This window comes from Myodes glareolus, chromosome 2 (genome assembly GCF_982192425.1).
Source record: "Myodes glareolus chromosome 2, mMyoGla1.1, whole genome shotgun sequence".
Taxonomy (NCBI): domain Eukaryota; kingdom Metazoa; phylum Chordata; class Mammalia; order Rodentia; family Cricetidae; genus Myodes; species Myodes glareolus.
In genome coordinates, this window is record NC_142027.1 from 36,857,942 (window position 1) to 36,884,533 (window position 26,592).

The 26,592-nt window shown below is 34.4% G+C and overlaps 1 protein-coding gene across 2 annotated transcripts in view; it reads left to right on the forward strand.

Annotated features, from left to right (window-relative positions):
* The window catches only part of Epha3 (EPH receptor A3), a 303,404-nt gene that overhangs the window by 266,658 nt on the left and 10,154 nt on the right, over window positions 1-26,592 (forward strand). For both annotated transcript variants that reach the window (XM_085685664.2, XM_048422806.3), the window contains exons 12-15: window positions 2,045-2,106; window positions 2,922-3,131; window positions 13,123-13,272; window positions 14,766-14,959. In XM_085685664.2, the coding sequence (XP_085541790.2) occupies window positions 2,045-2,106; window positions 2,922-3,131; window positions 13,123-13,272; window positions 14,766-14,959 (616 nt within the window). The remainder of the gene's footprint in view (window positions 1-2,044; window positions 2,107-2,921; window positions 3,132-13,122; window positions 13,273-14,765; window positions 14,960-26,592) is intronic.

Sequence of the window (26,592 nt, forward strand, 5' to 3'; positions counted from 1 at the left end):
GGACAGGGCTGAAAAAAATGTCTTAAGAGACATCACTGTCTCTAAGGCACAAGTAAATCTTGCATTTCTTCTTGAAAATTGTCAAACTAAATTTTAGCAAGGATTTGATAAAAGCTATCCATAAATGATAAAGCTTTTGAGTAAAGTATTTTTTAGATTTCACTAGGTCAAGGATGTGACACCTGAAGACTGTAAATAAATCAACACTTTAATGAAAATAAGCCAGTATAACAGATGAAATAATATACATGAAAATGATTATATCATTTATATGCTTGAATATTTAATTAAGTAAAATTATTAAGCTATAATAGAACTATAAGAACTGTTAAAGTAACCCACAGGGAATTGATTCATGGTTCAGTGTTGATATTCACCAATAAAATTAAAGTTTACAGGAATGAAGATAGTTTATAGTACCAAAATGGCCAACTAGCTAAGAGTGTAGCTTATTTGATAGACTGCTCCCAGCAATCATGAAGCCAAGGGCATAACACTGGACCACTCTAGTGTGGCAGATGTGTATGTGAGGAACTCTCAGCAGATGGAAGAAGGAGATTTCCAAAGTTCATTCCTGGGCTATGCTGCACAGTGAGTTCAATCTAAAGTATCTGAGAGCCTGTTTTAAAAATTAAATATAAGGGAACTAAAATCATAAGGAAGAAAAGAAAAAATAAAACTGGCATAATACTATTAAAAGAATCAAAATTAATAAATAGGAAGAAAAACATATCATGGAGAAAGTAGAACTAAAATTAATCAGTTAATTATTAATAGCATATCCCAACATCAGAGAAGATGCTTAGAAGGGAAGCTCATGATTGCATCATGCAATTAAATGAACATGATTGTTTGGTTGAAGCCTTTTGTAAGTTTATGGACTTTCACTATCTTTCAGTTCTGGCATAACTGGATCCTCTAAACTTGGTCATATTATGTTATGAGAAATATTTTGTTATATGAAAGTGTAACTATAGGCATACTAACATTAAAAAATTGGTGGGGAGGAGTAAAACTAGGTGAATTCACGTGAGTCTGATGAACAATATACTGCTCCATAATTACCACACACATAATAACTGAATACCAAATTCCCGAGTGTCCTCAGCATGGTGACTAGTTCGAAATGTCAATCTGCCACAGTCTAGAATCACCTGTGGAGAAGGCCTCACTGAGGAATTTTCTGGATGGCCTCACCTATGCGAGATTGTCTTCTAGATGTGGTATGACCCAGGCTAAAGTGAGTGGTGGCCTTGTTCCTCAGGTTTGTGTCCTGCCCTCTTTGAATAGGGAGAAATAACCTGATATTCAGTATCTGGTAGTTATCTGAAAGTAACTCACCCTTGCACTATCTGATGTCTTGACTTCTGCATAAAAGACTGTGATGTACAACTGTGAGCAAGCATAAACCTTTCTCCCGTGTTAGCTTTTGTCAAGTACTTATCATAGTAACAGGAATGAAACGAAGTCAATAAAGTTGAAGACAAATGTTTATCACATGCACTCACTCATAAGTGGTTTTTAAACATAAAGCAAAGAAAAACAGCCTACAAATCACAATCCTAAAGAACTTAGACAACAATGAGGACACTAAGAGAGACATACGTAAATCTAATCTACATGGGAAGTAGAAAAAAGAAAAGGTCTCCTGAGTAAATTGGGAGCATGGGGACCTTGGGGGAGGGTTGAAGGGGAAAGTCAGGGAGGGGAGCAGAGAGAAAAATTTAGATCTCAATAAAAATCAATAAGCCACAAAAGAAACCTCAGAAGTAAAAGAATAAAGGGATATACTTAGATATTTTATGGCTCTTGAACACTATAATAAAAAAACAAAGTAGGTTACAGATATTTGTTCTAGAACCTAGCCTTCTGTATTTTTTATTTTGAAACGTAAATTTTATTGCAACTTTGTAATGTTTAGAGGACACAAAAGTCACTTGTGTGTATTAGATGTTTCAAAGTGTATTATATAGGTAGGTTCTATGGTTGAGGCCAATTAAGCATATTGATGCATATATATATTTATTATTTATCTTACGTTTAGGTAAACCAGTGATGATCGTTACAGAATACATGGAGAATGGCTCCTTGGACAGTTTCTTACGTGTGAGTAAATTATCATATGCATAATGTTTATGTGTTCCTATGATATAGTGTATATAAATACACATATTGACTAGTAAGTTTTAGAAAATATTAAACACCTTCTAATACTGTGCTACGAATTTTGGTGTCTAAATTTTAACAAAAAGTGAAACTAGGATTAACTAACCAAGAGGAAATTGTAAAATTTCATCTTTAACATGTAATTCCTTACAAGTATGGTTTGTATTTTAGAACTTTTTTTAAATGTGTAAGAATTTTAGAACTTTTTTTTGAATTTTTTGTATCGTCCCAAATCACACCTTTAAAACTATTTATTACTATTTAAATATAACTGTTTGGAAGACTTCTCTGTCCATGACTATGACTTATCTTTCATAATAATTTCATAATAATTTCTTTAGTTAGATATAGCTAAATATCAGGCCAAATCTTAAAAATGAGGTAAACATATTTTTGTCATATATAATTATTTATGATGATTATTATAACTTTTACCTAGAGAAGAAAATAAAATTTCAATTAACTATCAACTTGAAATATTCATGCCATCTATTTACTTTTTTGTTGTTCTTAATGTTAGTTTTTGAGTAGGATCAAGACAATACTATTTTGAACTGAATTCAGATTATCTGATACTATATTGGTTGGTGCAATCACTAACAATTTTGTGTTAGCCATGCATTCATCTGTCTTCACATCATGGTAGTATTATGTGCTTTTATTTAAAATGTGTAGAGTCAATAATGAAAGATTTTGGCGTATAAAATTCTAAAGCAAAGGAATAAATTTTAGCTTGTATTGTAAATGCATTTCAGAAACATGATGCCCAGTTCACGGTCATCCAGTTGGTGGGAATGCTCCGTGGAATAGCATCAGGAATGAAGTATCTTTCGGATATGGGCTATGTCCACCGGGACCTTGCTGCTCGGAACATCTTGATCAACAGTAACTTGGTGTGCAAAGTTTCTGACTTTGGACTCTCTCGGGTACTTGAAGACGACCCAGAAGCTGCTTATACAACTAGAGTGAGTAATGAGGATTCTACCGTCTTTGTTTTCTGTATTTAATATCTGGGTGTATAAATAAGTAGAAAGGATGACATAAAGCCATGTATCAATTATGTTTTGCATAGGTGGAGTCATTTCTCAATAATTAAAATATTATTTATTCTGTGAAATCTGATAGTTTGCATTTAACAAGCTAATAACTATTATAATTTTAAATAACATACCTGATATAAGAAGCACCTGCTCAACAAAGCAAGGTCTTCACATGCCTAAATTTTGACATTTTACTACTCACTCTTTCTGACTGCACAACCTTTAACAGGCATGTTTGATAAATTCTCTGGGTTCTTGCAGCACTAGGTTATTTTTAAGGCATTGCAAATTAATATCCTCGATAAGGATTTAAAAAGAAAGACTATTCTTTATGCAATTTTGAGGGTGCCTTTTATCTTTATCATGTATGCTCTAAATATATGTCTCTGTGTAGCTGGTTCAGTTTTATTACTGAATATATCCTTTGCATATAAAGATATATTCTTTTAGATAAGAAAAGAATTAACTAGTAGTGGCTAGTAGCATGCATTTATAACAGTAACTTCAACTACCTAGCTCTGAAGACCTGATGGAGTTAGAAGCATGGGTAGTTAAACAATAGAAACAGTCTCTTGATGTTTTTCTACTCTCCACAAGCATCAGCTAGTGCAGGTTCGACAATAACAGCATCATATATCACATTTCCAACTACACTCTCTTCCCAGGAGGAAACATATGTAGCAAAGGAAAACATTTACTTATCATCCTCTGAAATGACTTTATTCTCCCCACTACTGCTCAGTCCTCTAAAGACCCCTTTTATAAGCATCTGACTCTATAAACATTTAGCGGTACAGAAGGAGTACTGCTGTTGTTTTGTTCCTGTAACAACTGTTACATTTAAAAAGATCTTCCAGATTTAATAAAGCATTTCTGAAAAGAGACTTATATTTGATCTTACTTATAATATAACCTAGAGACTGAGGCAAGCTCTAATTTCTCTGTGGCACATGATTATTAAATGTGAGTATCCTTGATTCCAACTTGATTCCTGATTCTAGAATACTCGAAGGAATGACTGACCTAGTGGGAAACTGACAGGGATTTATAAATATGACCATCTGCTTTCTGGAGTCTCAACTGTGTTTCTGCTCAGAATTTCATTACAAGGCTTGTGACTTTGTTAGGAGTAAAGACACTTGAGGACCATTTATTTGGCTTTAGTAAGAAAAGAATTGCTATATCAATATTCTCATGTATTAATTCTGAGTAAAAATGCAAGAGGCTTTGTGTTGAAATTTCAGTGTCAGAAGATTCTTGTCAACCATAGCAGCCAAGTGGATGCATTCCCTTCCCACACATAGTTGCTCAAAGCTCTTCGGTGTCCATCTTTGATTTCTGCTGGCAATTTCCCAAATACCCATGGGGTTCCCAGCTTCCTTCTGAAAAGCATCTGCATGTCTACAGGAATTTGGAAGTCGTTGACTTAATCTCCAATAACAAGCTTTGTTTAGTACAGTAATTTTATGATTTACTCTTAAGATGAGTATGATTATAAAGTCGTTGATCTGCTATTTTTTATGTAAACACACCAAAACAGCTGAGTTGCCATTCTAAGCAGTTGTGTAGAGAGTGTATACTGACCGCAGGAGGTCTGTGAAGGAAAAATATTAGAGAGCTCCTCTTTCTGAAATTTAAAACTGGATGTGACAACTACCATTGATAAAATTATTTCAGCAAAAAAATTGGGAAAATATACTTGAATGAGGTAAAAATTTATTATCACAAATAAGACTAATATCACATAAAATATATAATATATAAAATAAAGTTTATTCATTTACTTTTCTAAACAAAACCAATTTTATTCAGTTTTAGTGTTATATTTCCTATTTGTCTTAATATTTATGGTTATTGACTTTTTCAGAAATATTAAACTGTGCAAGAGGCAGATATTTTGTGTAAATCTGATGAACCCACTTTAAACATCACATGTTACTTAAGTAACACAACACATTTTGCAGTGTGTCTATATTTTTTATAATTCAGAAATTGGCTTCAGTATTTCAATGCATTGATTCTTTGCCAATGCCAGAGGAAACCATACAAAGAAATCACAAACCATATTTGATTTTATGTTGTTGGTGGAAGGTATCTGCTCCTTCCATTGCTTTCAAAAATCTCTGGGAGATGCAGGCAAAATAAAAGAGTAGTGCAGAAAGTCTATCAGTTAATCATGGGAGGGGAGAGGCAGAGAAGGAAACAGAGAAAAATGTAGAGCTCAATAAAATCAATTAATAAAATACCCTTAGAGACTGGGAACATAGGTCAGTCCACAGGAGCACATACTGTGCATTCATGGGGACCTGAGTGCAAATTCCAGTAGTTATGGAAAAGCCTGGGCTCACATGAACATAATTTAAGTAATAAAAATAAATAATAAAAAATAAAATGTAAAAAATTTCAAATAGAGTATTTATGGAGTTGAGAATAATTTGGTCTCTAAACATATTGCCTGTCTCTCCATTACTCCTCTTTTCTATTGTCTTAGGTATATACTGGTCTCTTCTTATGTTCTCAACACTGTGATGAAAAGAAGGGGTCAAATAAGCAGTCATTTGCATCTGTATGTGTGTGTGATTCTGACTTAGTATTTAAAGCAGAAGTCAACTATTTTCAGGATCCACATCCAGCTATTTCTCTTCATTTCTCACTCCTGAATTATGCAAAATTTCAGATGTTGACACTGCACATTTTACAATATTGTTGTGCAGTCTATTCCCTCCGTAAAACCCCACTTCGAACTCATGGGTTGTTGCAAGTGAAAAGGCTATAAAGTTTTAGTGTTATTATGAAAAGAGTTTTAAGCTCACAGACTCCTTAAAATGCTCTTGGGATCCCTACAGATGCCTGAATGACACTTTGAGGACAATTGCTACAGGTTCTTTAGCAGAAAAAGTACCTTACAAACTAAATAAATATTTCAGTAGTCATTCAATGATATGAATCTAAATTATGGCTATATGCAATATGCTATGCTTTAAACAGTTGTTTGTGAAGCATAACTGTTGTCGCACTCTACCTTCAGAAATAACACTGAGAGCCCCTGGATTTTATTTGGGTAGTGTAATTGGAGCAAGCAGCCCCACAAATACAAATTCTGAAAAACTTCTCAATTTGAGCAACTAAGAATTCCTTCTTCCCATTTTTCAACATGTTACTTTCAAAAGTATAATTATGACAGCCCATCTTCTTTGCTTGGGTCTGTTCTACCATATGACTATTATTTTAAATGAACCATGTCAGAAGACAAGAACCTAATCATAGAAGGTGTACTCTGACCTCCATACACATGGACAACCCTTGGTATATGCACTGTGGCTTCTACTCTCTCTCTCTCTCTCTCCCCCTTTCCTTCTCTCTCTCCATCTACCTCTCTCTCTCTCAACACATATACATATACATATATATATATGCACACTCATAAATGCATACTCACATATATATACAAAAATACATACATGTATGCTTATTCACACAGACATACATATACATGAAAACACTAAAGAAATAAAAGAACCATGTTGCTATTGTTGAGAACTTTGTGTCACTGAATACATTATCAACATTTCTTTTTATATTATTTTTTTCAGCTTAACATTTTCATATATTTGCATGTCAGCATGCTTCTATGTCAATTAACATTCTTACTACTATGTTGCAAAAGAACCCACATGTTCCTTCATGTGCTTTGCCATGAAGAAGCTATTCCCTATTCCCTATTCATGAGGTTCCATTCATTAAACGTTGATCACAGTACCTGTGCTAACAGGGTTCTGTTCAGAAAGTCTTTTACTGTACCAATGTGTTGAAGGTTATTTCCTAATTTCTCTTTTGTCAGGTTCAGTGTATCAGGTTTTATGTCAATGTCTTTGATTCATTTGGAGTTTAGTTTTATGTGGGATGATAAGTATGGATCTATTTGAATCTTTCTATATTCAGTCTTCCAGTTTGACAAGCCTGTTTAGATATGTACCCCATTTTTAATTGGGTTATTAGTTCTCTTATGTCTATGTTATTGAGTTGTTTATAAATTTTGGATATTATCCCTAATCAGATATGTAGTTAAGTTAACAACTGAACTGTCACTTATACCTCCTGGGAAAGGAAAAGTTAGTTTTTACTAACAGATTGACACTGGGTATCTTGACTACAGGACAAACTTCATGTTCAGGAGCAATTGACCAAAATATTGAATTTTTATGTGCTTTTATTTGGTTAGTTTGTTGCTCTGTTTTGTTTTCCTTTTTGAATGTTATTTTATTTTTCTTGGGTTTTTGGAGGATTTTTTGCTGAATTGGATTTGGGTTTATTTTTTCTTTTTTAGAAAGAACTTAAAGTACATTGGGTAGGAAGTGGACAAGATCTGGAAGGATTGGCAAAGGGAAACAATATGATCAAAATATATTTAAATTTAAAAATTGCTTTAAATAAAAATAAAATATGTATATATAAATGAATAGATAGATAGAGAGATAGATAGATAGATAGATAGATAGATAGATAGATAGATAGATAGATAGATAGATAGACAGACAGATAGTCTTGCATGTAAAATTAACTGAATTTTGGAATGAACTGAAGCCACATTAGGTCATATTTTATCTTATTCTTCAAGTTTTATTTTGTATTACAGGTGCTCCTTTTCCATCACATTACATAACTTTTATATTGTATTGTGAGCATCTGGAAGGGTTATAAACGTTTACTTGTGTTTCGGTTTTTACATCCCTAGAATTACTTAAATATGAGTATTATCCTGTCTATTAATAAATTCTTAATCTTTTTCCATAATGCTGAAAAATCTCAAGTTCAAGGGTGGGCTTCTGCTACTGTAGGACCATCTGTCTCTGATCTCTCATGGCAACCAACATCTGTTGAAACTGTTCTCTCAGTGGTCCTTAGGTTAGAGCGCCTTAGGACTAGAATAAATGCCTCCCCTGGGATGTGCTCTCCTTGAATTGTGCCTTGTTGTCTTCTACAGTGAGTGGAGCTGAGTCCCTGATAACAGATAGATGCTAAGACTTTCAGCAAAATGATTTATCTCTGTAGTTCTGCTTTAAACCTGAGAGGTTAATATTTGTCTACAAGTTCAATACTCAATCATTCTGGGTTGAATCAGATTAACCCCCTGAGTACTTTTTCATTTGAAGTACAATCTAACAAAGTTCACTAGAAAGATATCAAATAAGAATCCTCAAGAGAGTTAAAAAACAAACAGGATTGTTTTCACCAACAATTACAAGTTTTTTTTTTAAGTGGATATTAAATAGTATATTTTACCACCCAGATATTTAAGCCATTGTACTTATCTTTAGAAGTCAAGGCAGTGGCCATTCACATGCAGCAAATGAACTGACATCAAATGAGCTCAGGAGAAAGAAGATGGTAATAGTTACAATTTGGTCAAAAGTCTTAGGCAGTGGTTCTCAACCTATGAGTCATTACCCTTCTGTTATAAAATGACCCTTTTACAGGGATCACATATCAGATATCCTGTGTATCCTATGTTATGTTTGATAATAGTAGCAAAATTACAGTTATGAAGTAGCAACAAAATGATTTTATGGTTGGGAGTCAAGGCAACATGAAGAACTGTGTTAAAGCATTGCAACATTAGCAAGGCAGAGAACTTGGATCTTATGAAAACTATCAAATTTAAATATGATATCCTAAAATTCTGACTTCGAGAATTTTGTAAGAACAGTTCACTACTTTATTTTAGAGATGTGAAAGAGTTTCAAACTCCTGTGATTAACAGTAGATTGGAAGATAGTAGTGAAGCACTGTTTCCTTGAACCCCGACCATGTGTATTTAAAACTTTTTCTTCACTGGGAGGTGGTGGCACAAACCTTTAATCTCAGTACTGTGGAAGCAGGAGGATCTGTAACTTCAAAGCCAGTCTGGTCTACACAACAAGTTCCAGGACAGCTAAGGCTGTAACTCAAAGAAATTCTGCCTCAAAAAAAAAAAAAAAAGAAAGAAAGAAAGAAAGAAAGAAAGGAAGGAAGGAAGGAAGGAAGGAAGGAAGGAAGGAAGGAAGGAAGGAAGGAAGGAAGGAAGAAAGAAAGAAAACACATACCGACAGTAAATAAAAAAAATAAAACTTCGTTCATCTCCTTTAATTCTTCTCTAAATGGTGTAGAAGTAACAGAAGATACGTGTTCAAGGAGATATAGAGTTTAGTATGAAAGTAACCTCTCTTTAAAAGCTCAAAAGAATTATCAGTGTAAATGTCAGTGCCTTCTTGCTGTTCATGTATGTCTAGCATAGAAATTGAAAGCTGAAGAGCTAAGGTTTATAAGATGGTCAAGCTGGTAGGCTGTCAAAGAGGTGAACAGAATATAGTTAAATTTTATTTTCCCCATGGCCCTTGACTTATATATAGCAAAATAACTTCAGAAATGTCAGGCAACTTGGCAAAATTAAACAGGAGGATCAAAACAGTTCCCAGAAAACAACACTATTACTTCCACTAAAATTAAGTATTCAAGTGGGACAAATAACCAAATACTCCTGGCACCTCCAATTCTTCAAGCTTCATGTTGACAGATGGTGCTTAGAAATGACTAGGTTTGATGCTTCAAAGACAGGAAGCAAGCATTAGCTTCGGGTTCTGCTGGATGTTCCTCTGAAGTTGAGGTTTTCGATATAGTCCATATGCTGTAATTCTGGGATTGCTCCAGTCAACTGTGAACTTTCCTCAGAAGCGTAAATTTCTGAGGAGTTTAAGTGTGGATAGGAAAGACAGTCAAATAAATGCTTTACTTAAAAACCTATTAAAATATGGGAAAATGCACCATCATAAATTATTTGTATAACTAATTGTACTTTTAAAATATTCTCAAAAGTGGGTGGTAATTTACCAAGAAGATGTAAATTATGAAATGAATTCCAAGTTTAAGTACATCAATAAAGTTGCAATAAAACTGTTCTGCTATCTGGAATCCCATGGACCAAATAATGACAGCACACTGTCTCATCAAATCCAACTTTTTGTATACTTCATTGAAACCTGTGTTTGACAGTTATTAAAAACTCGTTACACATATTTAATGTATTCATTAATAAACTTTCAATAAATTGCAAAACAAAATAAAAGCCTTAAAAAATCTGGGATGCACTGCTGAGATGGGTGATAAGGAAGGAAGGGGTTTTGTTTTCAACATCATAAGCAGAATATTGTATAAGTTTTGGAATTAACTTTTTATAAGAAATATAACTTTCTTTTGTACTTTCACTTCAACCCTGCAGTTACTCACTGTAAAAATAAATTCTGTTGTAAATTATGACCGTGTTAAACCTTCTGAGCCACACTTTCCTTTAGCCACATTTCTTCTCGATTTTTCTTTGCCTTTGGCATTCAGGCATCACAGACGAGGAAACTCTGCTCTCAAAAGTCAGTGCTTCTACTGAAATGCAAGGCACTAATAAGTTATACCTAGGAGGAAAATGATGATTAAACTATTAGATTAATTTAAAATTGACTGAAAATAGATTTCAAAAATCTCTCCTAAAATATGAGAATAGAAAGTAAGAAAAGGAGGGAAAAAAGATAGAAGGATTAAAATTAAGGTAAATTCCAGAAGGGGTATCACTATTTTATCAAAATCTAGGTATTAAATTAGCTCTTGTAAATTGGGTTCTTGATTTTCATAATAAAGCTAAATCCAAGGACAAGAACAAAGTGTCTACAGAATGAACGAGTGTGTGAAACAGGGAGGACAAGTGCAATCCAGCCTTAGTCCTGGGGTTCATCTGGCTCTTCTTTAGCTCCTCAAGGATTATCATGGATCATCTGAAGCAGCAGCTCCCACACAGGGATGATGATCTTCCCCAGCAGATATTTACTACTGTCTGGAACCACGTTTTAAGTTTCATAATTTGGGATCACTGATACCATCCACACACAAAAGGAATAAAGGCATCTCAGGATGCAGAGTCATTGCCCCGGAATAATCTGGTCTGAAATGGCAAGAGCAACCTTACAGAGAACCGGGGTCTAAGGTAACTCCACATGCGTAAGGAATAAGAGTGAGAAGACGGCCATGTTCTTCAGTGCCATCAAGTATAGGTGCATTAGGGATTGCAGGAAGGAAAAAAATCAGCATGGGTACATAATGGAATATTCTTCTCTGAAAATAATCGAATGCTATCATTTGTATTGACATTGGTGGGCCTGGGGAATGTTATGCTTAGTGGTTCATGTGTATTCTAATAAAGCTGATCTCATAGAAATTAATACGAAATGGTGTTTACCAAAAAGGCATGGAGAGTGTAAGGTAGAGGAGTGAGGGCAAATGTTTGACCAATAGGTGCTGAGCTGCAGATAGACAAAGCAAGAAGTTCTGCCTGGGTGAGTGTAGACAATGATCATATGCTATATACTTTAAAACGCTGGAAGGAGGGTCCAGTCACAGAAAGAAGTGGGGCAAAGGTATCCCCCAAAAAAGGCTACAGTGTGAATTTAAGGCAGCATGAACTTAGGAGAAAGGGGATTCAACTAAGATAAGCAAGCTTTTCTTGAATTCCTGATCTCTTGCCAGAACAATGAATCTAAATATAAGCAACAAGTCTGTGTGGTCGGTACAGACCCACATGTGCTAGGCTCATAACCTTTGTTTTATTGCATATTTAGCTTTCATGGGCTTGTGATTTCCAATTATAGTTTGGGAACACTCTATTTTATTTTATTTATGTCAATGGACATTTTACTAGTTCATTATACTAGTTCTACATTTTTCGTACTGGTGGTAAACTAAAGGATTTTGAATCTACAAGGTTGACACTGAACAACTTGGGATGACATACTCAGCTTTCCTTTTAGGTCCACAGTCATTTTATTTGTTTTAATTCTCCTCTGCAGTTTGTGTTTTTAATTAAATATGTTAGTGTCAAGTTCTCTATTCATTTAAAGGCAGAGTGACTTGATACTGCCCCGCATGGAAATGGGGAAAATTAAAAACTTTTTAGTCTGGTTTAGTTAGCAATGACAGCAAAAGCTGCTAAATTTCAGTATATCTTTGTAGTTAATAGTGAGCTTTTCATGACTTCCTCACCTAAAGAATTTGTTTAGCATTAAAGGTGCGTTAACTAGTTCCTACTAGAAGTTGATAGAATGACAAGAAAGAGGGGGATCACTCTGTTAAGAATCACACACATTATCTTTTGTGGATGTATAATACACACCTTCTGACAATGATGAAAACTGTAACTAAAAAGCCTCCAATATATATTTTTTTCAAAATCAATATTTCTTAGTCAATCAATAAAGGTTAATTTGTAATATCTTTCAACTCTAAGAGGTTGACTTGAGTTGTAAATATAAACAACTTTAAATTTCTTTCAAAATTTCACTGTTCTTTTGATATATTTAGGGGTAAATGTTGTTCTCAAGATGTTTTCCAATTAGATCTTAGAAAGTGACCCCTGAATCTACTACTCTCTGATGAAGTATTTGTTGCTGATGGCTTCTGGGATAGGAGTAATTACTATACTTAGCCATGTGCATAATGAATTGCCCTCCAGGCTTACATGCACAGTTCCAAAACTCATGGTCACAAATGTCATCTTTGCTAAACTTAGTAGGTCTCATAAGAAAAGAGATATAGATATTTGAAGAGGTGTTATAGGGAGAAGGAAGGTTAATAGGGTTGGGAATGGTATTGGAGAGAGTGCGGCTTCCTGTAACCATAGACCACTTTATATATGCAGGAAATTGTCAAAGAAAAGAAAAATAAATAAATAAATACAAATTAAATATGGAAAAAAATAGAGAATTACGATATTTTAGCAGAACTCTATATTCTCCTTCAGAACGGATGCACTGAAAAATTATGTCTGATTTTAGAGTATATTATGTCCGTCATATGTTATATTACTTATTCATTATTCATGTTATTTTTATGCCCCAAGGGAGGGAAGATACCAATACGATGGACATCACCAGAAGCAATTGCCTACCGCAAATTCACATCTGCTAGCGACGTGTGGAGTTATGGGATTGTTCTCTGGGAAGTTATGTCTTACGGAGAAAGACCATATTGGGAGATGTCCAATCAGGATGTAAGCATGCGCTTGTAGTTTATGAGTTATGAGCTGATATTAAAACTACAAGCTGTGCAAGGAGGTGGAGCAGAGTGCAGCCAGGTGGTACCTACTTGGTGACATAGAAGCGGAATATTTAGATTAAAACATTCTTGATCTTACAAGGGTTTTAATTGAGCTGTTTCTACAGCTTTATTTTGCTCCCTCAAGCAGGGATTTAAAAATGGAACAAAAAGAATATTTCTAATAAGAATGTAGCAAAAGTATATGTGTGTGTGTATGTGTGTGTTCATGTGTGCATGCAAGCATAACATGGAATAGTAACAATATTTATTTTCTACTTAAAATTATTAAGAATGTGCATGCCATCATTTCTTGACTAAATTTTTACAACTGCTCCAGAATTTGCTTACTTAAACTTAGTATACAAAGAGAAAAATTAATAATCACTACCATGTTGTTTCTAATAATACTCTAGGCCTGCACATGAACGTAATCATAGAAATTGAGTCAGGCTGGAGGAAATAATATTTAGCATTCTGTTAGAACTACAGAATGAGTGTTCTTTTTTATTGAAGTAGAATCATGTTTGCATTTTTGCATCTTGCTACTGTTTAGAAAAAGATACTATTAGCACATGGGATTATCACATTTCTTTGTGCTTACTAGAAATCTTATGCATGAACCCAAACATATAAGAAAGCAAACTGAGATGATGCTGTTCAATTTCAAGTCACTGCTTATGAGATTGCCTCTACTATATGTTGATATATCAATAATACTGTTTTCTCAAATTTCTTAGTATTTCAAATACAGCAATTATGGTAGAATCACATCAAGCTTTCGATTTATTTTCTTCAAATTGATGTTATATTAGAGCATCTAGAAGCATGGTACCTCAACCTGAAACTTAAGCTTGGCCTAGGAACTTGTTAGGAATAAAAATTCTCGGGATTTAACCCCAAGGTGGATGATTGAGAAATTCATTGAGAGAAAAGTATTTTGCACATTAATAACTTCTCCAAACGTTTCTGATTTACAATAAACTTTTAAAATTGCTACTTTATGTATTTAAAAACAGTAGTGCAAAGCCCAGTGTACAAAAGAGAACTTCTCTGGGTCACAAAGTTCTGAACTGTGGTATGGTTGGAATCTGCATCCTAATTTATTTTGCATGAATCGTTACAAGCCATATATAGTCTGTATCATATATAAAATGTATACATATATAAAATGTATAATCATTTTATAGCAACAAAATTCCTGTACTATGGCACGTTTGTTTTTACCTTGGTTTTCAAAAGACTATTTTACACACTACTTTTATTTAATCTTCCTGTCTACAAATATTTTCAGCCATGGATAATCTGTTATGTATACAGCCAGCTATTATCTTCAAGCCCATTTTAAAAAACTGTCTTGTTGAGCTTTAAAATATTCCTACTGGTGTGAATGAAAACCTCCATTGAGTTACTTGTTTTCTGTCCCTGGAAACTCTGCTCCTCACGTAGGTAATTAAAGCAGTAGATGAGGGCTACCGCCTCCCGCCTCCCATGGACTGCCCAGCTGCCTTGTATCAGCTGATGCTGGACTGCTGGCAGAAAGACAGGAACAACAGACCCAAGTTTGAACAGATTGTCAGCATTCTGGACAAGCTCATCCGGAATCCAGGCAGCCTGAAGATCATCACCAGTGCAGCAGCAAGGTGACACATTGGCTGTGCATGCTACACTCCTTCCACAACGCATGTTTCCCACTCCCCCTCCAATTGTATTCTTAGAAATTGTGGTTCTCAGAACTGGAGTGGAAGAATTCTCATGTGATTTTGGAATAATAATGAAAACATTAGTATGATTCTTAGCTAGAAGTGTCCCTATCTTCAAGCTAAACTGGGAAATATGAAAGCTGAACACATAGTGTATTTTACTCCTCATCATTTAAGGGAAAGGGGGATAAGTTACTTGTTTAAAGCTATATTCCAGTAGTTGAGTCCATTCTGATGGTGTGTATCTGTAAATCCAGCCTTTGAGAAGTGGAGGAATCCACAGTCATTCTCAGACACATAATGAGAGCAAATCAGACTGAGTTATAAGAGACCCTTACAAAACAAAGAACAAAAGCAACAAGAGCAAAAACACAAATTAAACCAAAAGATCCAGCAGTGTGTGAATGTGTGATTAGTGATGTGTGTGTAAATGCGTAAATAAACAACATTCTAATAATTATGAATTTTGACCATATTTTATGTAAACACTAGATATAATATTTTAAAAAATAAAATGAAAAGAATGTCCCTAAACCTATAATGAAAAAAATGCTAAAATTTAAAATACGAGCACTGATTACAGCATTTTAGAAAATGAGCGTCCATACATAGATGATAGATAGATAGATAGGTAGATAGATAGATAGGTAGGTAGATAGATTATGTGTGTTAATTTTTTCTTGAATATATTCAAGTTCTGTAATGTGCTTTTATAGACATGTGTTGTAAAATGATTAGCATAATCAAATTAAGTAGTGCTTCATCATTTTACATATTTAACTTTTATATCGATTAACTTTACAATGAGACATCTTAAGATCTTTCTAGATCAATATCCTAACACTTATAAATTACTTTTTACAGTCATCATGTTGTGCATTAAGAATCACAGCTATTTAACTTAAAATACAAATTTGTTTCTTGTAATTACAATCTTCTAATTTGTTTCAACTCTCATTCAGGGTGAACTCTATACTCTCTGTCTCTGTGTTGGTCCAGTATTAGATTCAATTTACGATTTCATACCATAGATATTTATTCATCTGTGGATTATTTCCCTTAAAATAATTCCCTCAAGGGGGCTGGAGAGATGGCTCAGAGGTTAAGAGCATTGCCTGCTCTTCCAAAGGTCCTGAGTTCAATTCCCAGCAACCACATGGTGGCTCACAACCATCTGTAATGGGGTCTGCTGCCCTCTTCTGGCCTGCAGGCATACACACAGACAGAATATTGTATACATAATAAATAAATAAATATTTAAAAAAAAAATAATTCCCTCAAGATTCATTCACATTGTCATAAATACTAAATATATTGGAATATAGTGAGAACATGGATGTTTTTACTGAATATATTGACACATAGTAAGAACATGCATGTCATGTTTTTGTAGTCATTTATTGCTGGTGTTTGCATTATTTTACTTCATTGTTTTTGTTCCAATAGGGAAGATATTTTTTAAGATAATTAACTTATTCCTCTTGCTATCCACCAAGAATTGGATTATATTTTGGCTCTACTTTTAATTTTTTGAGGAAATTCCATGTTATATGAATTTAGATTCCCAACAATATTACTTTTATTCACATTAATTATAACTCTTAAAGTCTAATGTGTTTTTAATCACATCCACTTTTCCCAACGTGAGGTGATTTTGTAGTGATTTTTATTTGCATGCCCCAAAGATAGGTGAATGGTTTACATATAATTACAACTTTTTTTTGTCCGTTTGTGTAAGAAGTCTGTATTAAGTCTTTTGTCTATGTTTTATTAAGTCATTCGTGGTGTTTTTTTTGTTAGCATGTGACTTCTTATACACTGTGGATATTAACCTAATATTAGATATATGGTATGTAGAGATTTCTCTATTCTGTATATCTATTATTGCATTTTTGAATGATTTCACTGCTGTGCAGAATTTTTTTAGTTTGTTGTAATCATACTTATTTTCTCTTCATTAGTTGGTTTTGCTTTGGTAGCCATATCCAAAAGTTATTTCCAAGACCATTAAAATAGTGTTTTTTTTAATCTGTATTTTCTTTCTTTAATTTTTTTCTTTCTTTTGTTTTCTTTTTTCTTTCTTTTTTTCTGGTTTTTTGAGACAGGGTTTCTCAATAGCTTTGGAGCCTGTCCTGGAACTAGCTTGTGTAGACCAGGCTGGCCTCAAACTCACAGAGATCCACCTGCCTCTGCCTCCCTAGTGCTAGGATTAAAGGTTTGTGCCACCACTGCCTGGCTTTAACCTGTATTTTCTTATAAGTGTTTTATAGTTCAGAACGTATGGTTCAATCATTAAACCACTTGAATTGAGTATAGTGAGCATACATGATCAAGATTTATATGAGTTTTTAACAAAAGAAGGGAAATCTAAATCATGCTTTTAACATCGTCGTGTGAGAATGATGGTTTATTAGTTTCATATAACATTTAGCAGTTACTACACCAGAATTTATTAATGTACTTTTAGAAGAAATTTTCCATAATTTATTCAATCAAGATTCATCTGTGTCCCAAACTTGACAAGAAGTGAGATAACGCAGACTTTGTGGAAATCCACCTGACAGTTTGACAACTGGCTGGCTTATAGGTCTGTCCTAGCCAGGGCATATGGTCCTCATTTTACACCTTGAAGCCATTTCTTTTGATCTTTGCTCAGTAGTAACTGTAGCAGGGAAAAACAACCCTTCAGCCCTCTTCATCTCCTGAGAAGGCATTCAAACCTTCCATTGGATGGTCTTATCACTCTAAAGATGACTGATGGTAAAGGATCCAGGACTATTTAACCTCAGTTCTGTGTATGAAAATAGTCTTACATCATATTACAGAATGTCAGAATGTCAGGAGACACAGAAGTAAGTATCCAACCTTTAACACTTAAAGTTTAGACTTTCTGAATCGTTTTATCTATTATGTGACTTTTACTACTACAGCATTAAATACCCAAATAATTTCTAGAAATTTAGTCACAAAGCATTTAGTTCTGGGAAAAATAGATATTTTTCTATAAAATGACATTGGTTTTAGTACATCAAATGTACAACTGGTAACTCTATATTTACTTATAGTTATAAAGGTATTTGTCTTGGGAGGCCAGCATCCTCATTGCCATTCAAGGATTTCAATACTTTTCCTTCCTTTAAAAATAAAAATGAGTTCCCACTGTTTGACAGTAATGGTATTATTCTTTAATTGATTGAACTTGTTTCCTTCCTTAATTTTCAAACAGTGTTTTTAAAATATTCATGATTGAAATTTTTAAAGATGATTATGTACATTAGAGATTCTTGGTAGCGAAATGAAATTTACTGCCACTGTTCTTAGCCACTTTGTTTTTTCTAGTCATTTTTGGAGGAAGTGTTCCTTGCACCATCATGAACAAATTCTACTGTTTTCTTACTTCCTGCTCTGTCTCCTCTGTATATATCTAAAATTTTTATTTCTGTGTGATCTTTGCAATAGAAATATACTTATGACATTATTTCTCACATTTCACGGTGACAGGAATCACCAAAAGAATTTATAGTGTATCTGACCCTAAACCTTTAAGAAAGAACTCTAGAATCCATGTGCTTCATAAAACTCTGGTGACTGCTTTTTCTTGACAGGTAAATTGAAGATGTTGTGTCCAGTATCACTTGTACGGGCAGATATCTTGGATCACTACAGTCTTATTTTTTACCATTCCTCGAGCCAAAAATTCCCAAAGAGTAATTTCAAGATATTTCTAATATGTGTTCTGAAACATTCATATTTCTCTGTTCTCCAATTAGCAGATTCCTTCTACTGTTTATTTAGTGAGTTGAGGTGAATATGTGTAGCTTTTCACACGTCATCATTGCAACATCTCTTCCTCTAAACAAGACCACTGCATTGACTCCCGTACTAAGCTCCTCTTCTCTTTTTTTTTCCCTGGACCAAGCATCTGTCCACATAGCTCTCAGGTCATCTGTTACAAACAAACATAATTTTAACCATTTTATAACCAATTTGATATTCTCTTTATAACACCAAGGAATTGGTAGACTTCGTGGTGGCTTTAAAAAGCCTTGCTTTCCCCAGGGACACTTTTCATTTATTCACTAATTTCTGTGGGAGATTATGATAAGCCAATCTTTATATAATAAAAACTAAGTAGTCCCTAAAAATAAGGAAGCCAAGTGGTCCTGATCATGTTCACAATTGTGCTACCGAAGATGTACAGTATGCAATAAGCACTAAGACTATAGGATGAAATAAATAGGTAATTATATATGGAGATTAGACCCTTTGAAGAGCATGGGTTTGATCTATTGTCTGCAGGTTAATAATGACTTAGATGTTTAAAGAGTCAATAGCCTCTCTCTCACACACACATACGCAGAGCATTAGAGGCAATAAGTGAATTAAAGATGCCTTAAGATGAGAAGAGATTTAAAGGTACTGGGAAGTGAGTGGGAGATAGGTAATATTACTGAGTGGCAGTGGAGAAAGAATTGTTTTATCATAGCCTCAAGATGCAAACAGAAGACAAAGTGCTTAAGACTATTAGGCTATGATGAAGATTTTGAGATTCGTTTTCAAATGCATATGGAATCTATTAGAACATCTGAAGCTGAGAAGTTACATGAGTTGACTTATGCAGCTATTTTTTTAGGGGTACATTTTATCCTTTACCGTTGAGTCCTTTCACCTTAGCAACACAGCAGCCTGTGGGGCGCTTCCAGTTCCTTCAGCACACTGAGCGTTTCAGAAAGCAGAAGCTCCTGCTTTCACCCATCCCAGATTTTCCTTTGTGTCAGCTAGGGCACCACGTGTTTATTGACAGAGTTTCCAGGTAATATAATTAATATCCAATACCCTTATTCCTTTACAGAATAAAATATGATAGTCAGCATATTTTTCAATCTGGATTTTCTGTGTGAATTATTAAAATTAACACTTCATTTGCACTGGTTCACAGCAGAACCTTTCTATTATGTGTGAGCATCTGTGTGATCTGTGTGAGCATCACTTTCTCAAGAGTCCATGACTAGAGAAAACTATAAAGTAGATGGTTAGGATGGCCTTAGGACCACAACACATCACAAGGAGTACTGAGATGGGGTGCTGTACTAAATTTATAATATATGAATTTATATTTATGTACATTTATATTATATTTCTATAGTTATAATATTATATTATGATGATAGTATACTCCTTTTCAAGTAATTTATTTTCTTAGTTGTAGAGTAATTGCGAAAAGATGCATATGAACTTTGTGTGCTGACAGAACAGCAGTATGAAGTTACACAATCTCAGTTAAAAAGCATCTTTCATACAACGTTAGGCTAAGTCTCATTTTAATTGTATAGGTAGAGCCTGCTACCTCTACTCCCAACTTACATTTAATTATGAGGGGGAAAGGAATGCTCAGAAACTCTATAATATCTCACAGAACATGAAGGAAAATAACAAATTATTCAGGACTCATGAAGGAATGTGAGTTTGAATTTAGTTTTGTAATATCCTGGAAGTTGGACATAAGAAATTATTTTTGTTTTGTGTAAAACATTTCTATAAGCAACTAAACTTTACAAACTGAGGAACTCTGTAGAATAGGCAAACTGTAAAAAAATAATGTATGTCCAAATTGCATGGCATAAAGCAGTTTTACTGTAATGTAGGGTTTAAAAAGAAATTATAAAGATAATGAGTAAAAAGGCTAAGAAATTATTTTGGATAATAGTAATGATTAAATATTATCTATAAGAAGGTAAAATTTTCAAAAACTAGAAGCTAGCAAAGCAAAAATAAGAAAGTAAGAAGCAATTTGAATGTCTAAAAAATGCTAAAGCTGGGATAGAGCTGAGGAAATACTTCTACCATTGTGAATACTGTAGTAAGTAGTAGCAAATGAGATGTATGGAGTAACGAAACCTATTAGAAAGTACTTCTAAGATTTACATTTGAAATGTTGTGACTCCTGTATTCCCCTGGACAGAGAGAAAGAGAAAAGAAGATGGATGGGTGAGGCACATGCACGTGAGCACTCTCTACACAATGAAACCGAGTGCCACAGAAGCTGAAAGTCACAGCAGCATGAAGGGAAAGATGAGAGCTAAGCTCTGTTTAAAGTATCCTTTACACAGAAATGAAATAGCAGCCATGGATGTATAATTAATAGATGAAATCTCAAATTGATGGCATTCATTACCAATATATCTTTTTTTCATTTTTCCTATCATTTTTGATTTCTATAAAAAAGTGTTTTTCCATGGATTACCATAAGACTTTATGGAGGGGATATGAGGTCCTAATAGATTGACAGTGAGCTATCCTGACGCCAATGTGCAAGTCTGTAATTCTCAGCTCCTTGCACCTTCCAAATTGCTGTGGAATTCAGAGATCATGGTGATCTAAACAGCTCAACTAAAACGTGCAAGTAACCATGTTAAGTTCTACAAGTGCCACAACATTTACTGAAATGGTCAAATGACCCTGTTAAATATAACTGTGTGTGGTTGTACCTGGGAAGATTTTGGGTAATTTATGTGGTGTTGTGTAATCACTCAATAACAGGAGATGTTAATCCTTAAAAAAAAAAATCTTCCTGCAGAGCTTTGGGAAATAGTACCTACCATAACTCAGATAACTCAGATACATGTTAAGTATAGTACAAAGAATTGGTAAATAGTGGACAAAACATTGCCATAAGTGGAATGGTAAGAATCATAAAACTGAGGTGGCAGAAGAACATGGGCTTCAGCAATGGAAGGTTGCTGCCTTCCTTTCTGGAAATTACTTTGGTTCCTTTAAAGCAGTGGTTCTCAACCTGTGGGTTGTGATGCCTTTGGAGCTGGATGTTGTATAACTCAAATATTTACATTATGATTCCTAACAGTGTCAAAATTACAGTTGTGAAGCAACAATGAAAGGGAGGGTCACACCATTCGGAAGGCTGAGAACCACTGTGGTTTTAGAGCGATAAATCTGAAATCGTAAGAGGCCTGTTGCTACCTAGATGAGGAATAGGACAGAAAATGTAAAATGGCACCATTGAGAAATTTAGAGGAAAAACACAAGTATAATTTTCATCTTTGGAAAGAAAGCAGGAATTCTTCTCCTTTGCTTTAAAATTCAGAGATATCTTTATTAAACTGATAATGGTGGAAATGCCATAAATGATAAAATGATTCCAAAAGGACAGGTACTGGAATTAGAGGTGGATTAACACATTATCTTGCTTTTCTACATAGAGCCTCAGTGATTCTCAACCTTTTGAATGCTGTGACCCTTTAGTACAGTTCCTCACTGTGACCCCCTCCCAACCATAAAATTATTTTCATTTCAACTCCATAACCGTAAATTTGCTTCTATTATGAATAGTAATGTAAATATCTCACTAATGTATGTATAAAAAGGTCCTGAAGACCCAGTCATATTGAGTTAATGAAAATCATTGTAAAGTTTACCTCTCATTACCTTACACTCAATGGAAAGCTCATGTTAATGAATTTACAGTACAAGTAAGATCAAAAACAAACAATGCTCATTATTTCCCTGTTAATGGCCATAAGCAAATGCGATTTTATAGCACTTCCTACCTCTGAGCACATAAAACAGTATTTTTCAGAGTAGCTGATGTTTTGACAAATACTTTGTACTTCAAGATAAAGCATACAACCAAAAACCACTTCTGCCTTATTCCTCAAAAGGACTTCATTCTCAAATTCTGAACACAGGGTGATTTTGCTCTCTGACAAATATAATAAAAAGAAAATTTACAGGGAAACAAATATTCTAGATACCCAGGCAATTTCTTCTTCATAATAGAAACCTTAAAATCAAAGTAACTAATTTTTCTATAGAGAGTTATTTATAGCACAAAAAGCTATAAATACACAAGTTTCTCTTAAAGATAAAGATGTTTAAGATAATACAATGGCCTTCTATTTGACGCTTCAGTTGTGTAGTAATTTTTTCATTGAGAAACAAAAAATATTTATTCTACGTATAATTCTGAATGCATTTATCTGTTCAAAGGTATTTTTCAGTACCAATGGAAAGTTTATATATTTAATAGTATTTGGAATTTTAATTAAAAATGAAGAGATCAAGGTTAGCATTGATCCACTTTCAAATAAATTAAAAATCTATCATTCCTTCTCAAATATAATGAACATGTATCAAGTCGAAACTTAAAAGTAAGTTACAAAAGGTACTGAAAAGGATAATGAAAAATGGTAACAACACTTTGGCTTTAAGAAATGACTTAACATTCCCGGAAATTATTACCAATAAATAAAATTTAACTATTTTACAGCACGCATCTCTCATATTAGTGATCTCTCTAGATGTCATGGCATCAGCTACTTGGTTCAAGAAATATGTATCATTCATAATCTTAGTGCATAGCATTAGAACTATTTGCAAAGAAAAAGCCAGACAAGAATAACTCCTGACTCAATCCTAACGAATCCGGGGCATTGTTGAAACAACCTTATTATCAGGAGGTATTCCTGGACTTGGCAGTTGGAAGCTGACATTTGTTCCCCACTACCTGGTGCTAATTGGTATGTAAGCACTGGCAGCTAAAATAGGACTTGATGGGAAGAAAAATATGTGTACCTCTTTAATGCAAGGGTATGAAAGCCCATAAAAGAATAATTCACAAACCCAAATACAAGGCGGGAGCAAGCAGGGGAGGAAAGTTATTTTTTGCTTCCCCTGAGCAAACATGTAATTTCCATGATTTCTTTTTAATGACTGCGGTCTGTGGCCAGTAGGCACTGATTTATGAAAAGCTGTAAAAGATCAGGTGGAACTCTGTAGGACATCGTTTACAGCTGCATGGATTGAAACCTATCTAATTTGTCTAGTAAAAGTGTGAGCTCACGGTGCACATCACCCTGCCTATAAATTTCCCCTTCAGACCCCAAGTCTGGGGCTGGGTCTAAAAAAACCCTGCTGCCTGCAGCTGCTCAGAATGCTGGATTCCCTTGGTGCGCATGAAGAGACATCACAGGCTCTTCACAGTGAGAGACAAATTCCTATCCATTGATAAACTCTCCAGATGTCCTCTCAGAGGAGGAAAGGAACCAATTTTTATTTGAAATCCCTAGAGAGATCCTGGAAGTGGAAAAATGATACTTTGCAGGACCGGTTATTCCGAGGTCACCGGCATTAAAATTAGGTTCCTTCTTTTTTTTCTTTTCTTTTTTTCTTGTCTTGGTTGTACTTTGATCCAAGTCATAAACAGAAAAACTCAGCTGGGGTCACTCTAATCCCTAATCCACACGTCCTGTTCTATTTCAATTTGTTTGTACTAATTTTCTCCAACTTCTTGTTGAGTCTGTCCAAAGTGTTGAGTTTGAAAATACAAACCGTTCTGTGCTGAGAAGAAAATGTTTCCCATTTTGCTATTAGGCACACTTCATAAATATCCTGAATAAATGGCCTGGGGTTTGATTCTTTGTACCCACAAACCCATAAATAAAAAAGTATTGCTATTCATGGCACGAAGAGATGACATGGGTTCTGTGCAACAGCTACCGGAGACAAGGAAACTGGTCTGTGTGTGTTCACATCCTAGGGTCTTTTTATACTTCTCACATCCAAGGTACTTTTGTTTCTCATTTTCTTGTATCTCGGTCTCACTCATTTTTCTTATAAAACTTTCTCATACTTGATTTATGCTTTTCTGTGTTATTTATACATAGGAAAAGTTGATTGGTCCCCCCCAAAAAAATCCATTGATCAGCTATGTGTCTATAGATGACAAAAATAGAGGCAGAATGAAATGTATTGTTGTTCCTTTTTCCTCAAATTGGTTTTAAATTTGAAATTTTTAATCAAATTATTTTAATGTGTCTGTATAATTGTATCTCAAATTATAGGTTTCTCCGACTCTGAGCAATAGCATGCGGGTCTTGGGCAGGCTCTGAAATTCTCCTTACTTAAAAACTCAAGTTCTAGGCCAATAAGATGGCTCAGTAGGTAAAGGGGCTTGCGGCCGGGACGGATGAACTAAGTTTTCCACCATTACCCATATTAAAGTGGACAGAGACAATATACCCTCCAATATCATCAATATGTGCACTGTGGCACAGGCATCCACAATACATTGTTGTCACACACACACACACACACACACACACACACACACACACACACACACACGAGGCAGGGGAGAATAATAAACAAAGTAAAAATTTAAAAATCCTCAACTTTATTATACTTTACATGTCTTTTGTATGTTAAGGGATGATGGGGACGATCAACAGCGGTCAATGAAACTTCCCATTTCAAAGAACATTTGAGATGCAGAGTGGGCACCTTGAGGAACTCTGCTCAGAGCCGTTTTCTTATTTACAGCAGGAACATTGCCGTGCAGGGCCCACATGATAACTGGTGATCGCTTTCATACGTCAGAGAGAGTGTAGCTCCAGAGCATTGGAATGCTTTCAGTTACTTAATAAGATGTGACTACAATTAACCCCAGTTGAATTTGCTTCAAAAATAAAGGAAGAAAGCTAATTGTTCTTAACTTATCTTGGAGGCCTCTACATCCCCAAGTTGAGTTCCCATATTTCTAAATGTTGAATTTTAATACTTCACATTATATATTTATTTTAGACATGTGTTTTTAAGAGGATAAAATAAAAGCATTTTAAAACTGATGATAACGGATATTTTATGCTACAGATTGAATCTAGAATCGTATGAACGTGCTTTAAACTAAACTACATATTTGGTCTTAGGTATTTTAAAATACACTAAAATGTCTTAAGAGATGAATAAAGATTAAATCCAATGCCAATTTCATAGAATATAAAAGGGTTTGAACAATAATTCTGTTGTGATTAGAAAAATGAACAGGCATATTTAGAATTATATAAATGAGATTATGGTAGATACAGGCTTTATGTAAGCAACATATTCTGTCTAATAATTAGAACAATAATGAGATCAGACATTCATTTAAAAGAGTAGTCTGTGACCTCTTAATGAGCTTGTAAAAGTTATTGACTATTCTAATGAGGCCTTTACAGTGCTGTTGCTCCATTGTATATATAATATTACACATGATTAACCAAACAGTCCCTCATGTGGTAATTAATAATATCACGCCAATCAAGGCATTGTATAAAACATAGAGTTTAGTTTTCTAAATTTTCTCCTTGAAGTTTTCAAAGTGTTATGGAGACTCAATGAGTATTCAACCAATGTCAGAATAATAGCAAAGCTCTGCAATTAAATTGCAACATTGCTCTAAATATAACCAATACATTTACCTGCCGGCTGTGGAACACCTGTTACTTGTATCACATGCATCCATTTTATGGATGAGGAAATCAGAAAACCCTCCTGGCCACATAGATAGTATTTGTTATACCCGGGTTTCCTCCCTGATCCTTCACAACACGTATGGATCAGAGGTCCCATCCTACCATCAGAAATGCAGTAAGGAACAAAAAGCAAAGGAAATCCACTTTAAACAACTTTTCAACTGAATGTTATAGCATAGCATTGTAGAGTGCCAAGTCCAGTACGAGCTGTGTCTAGATCCCTGTTCTGCCTCTTTTGCCTTAGGAAACCGAGATTGTAACTTA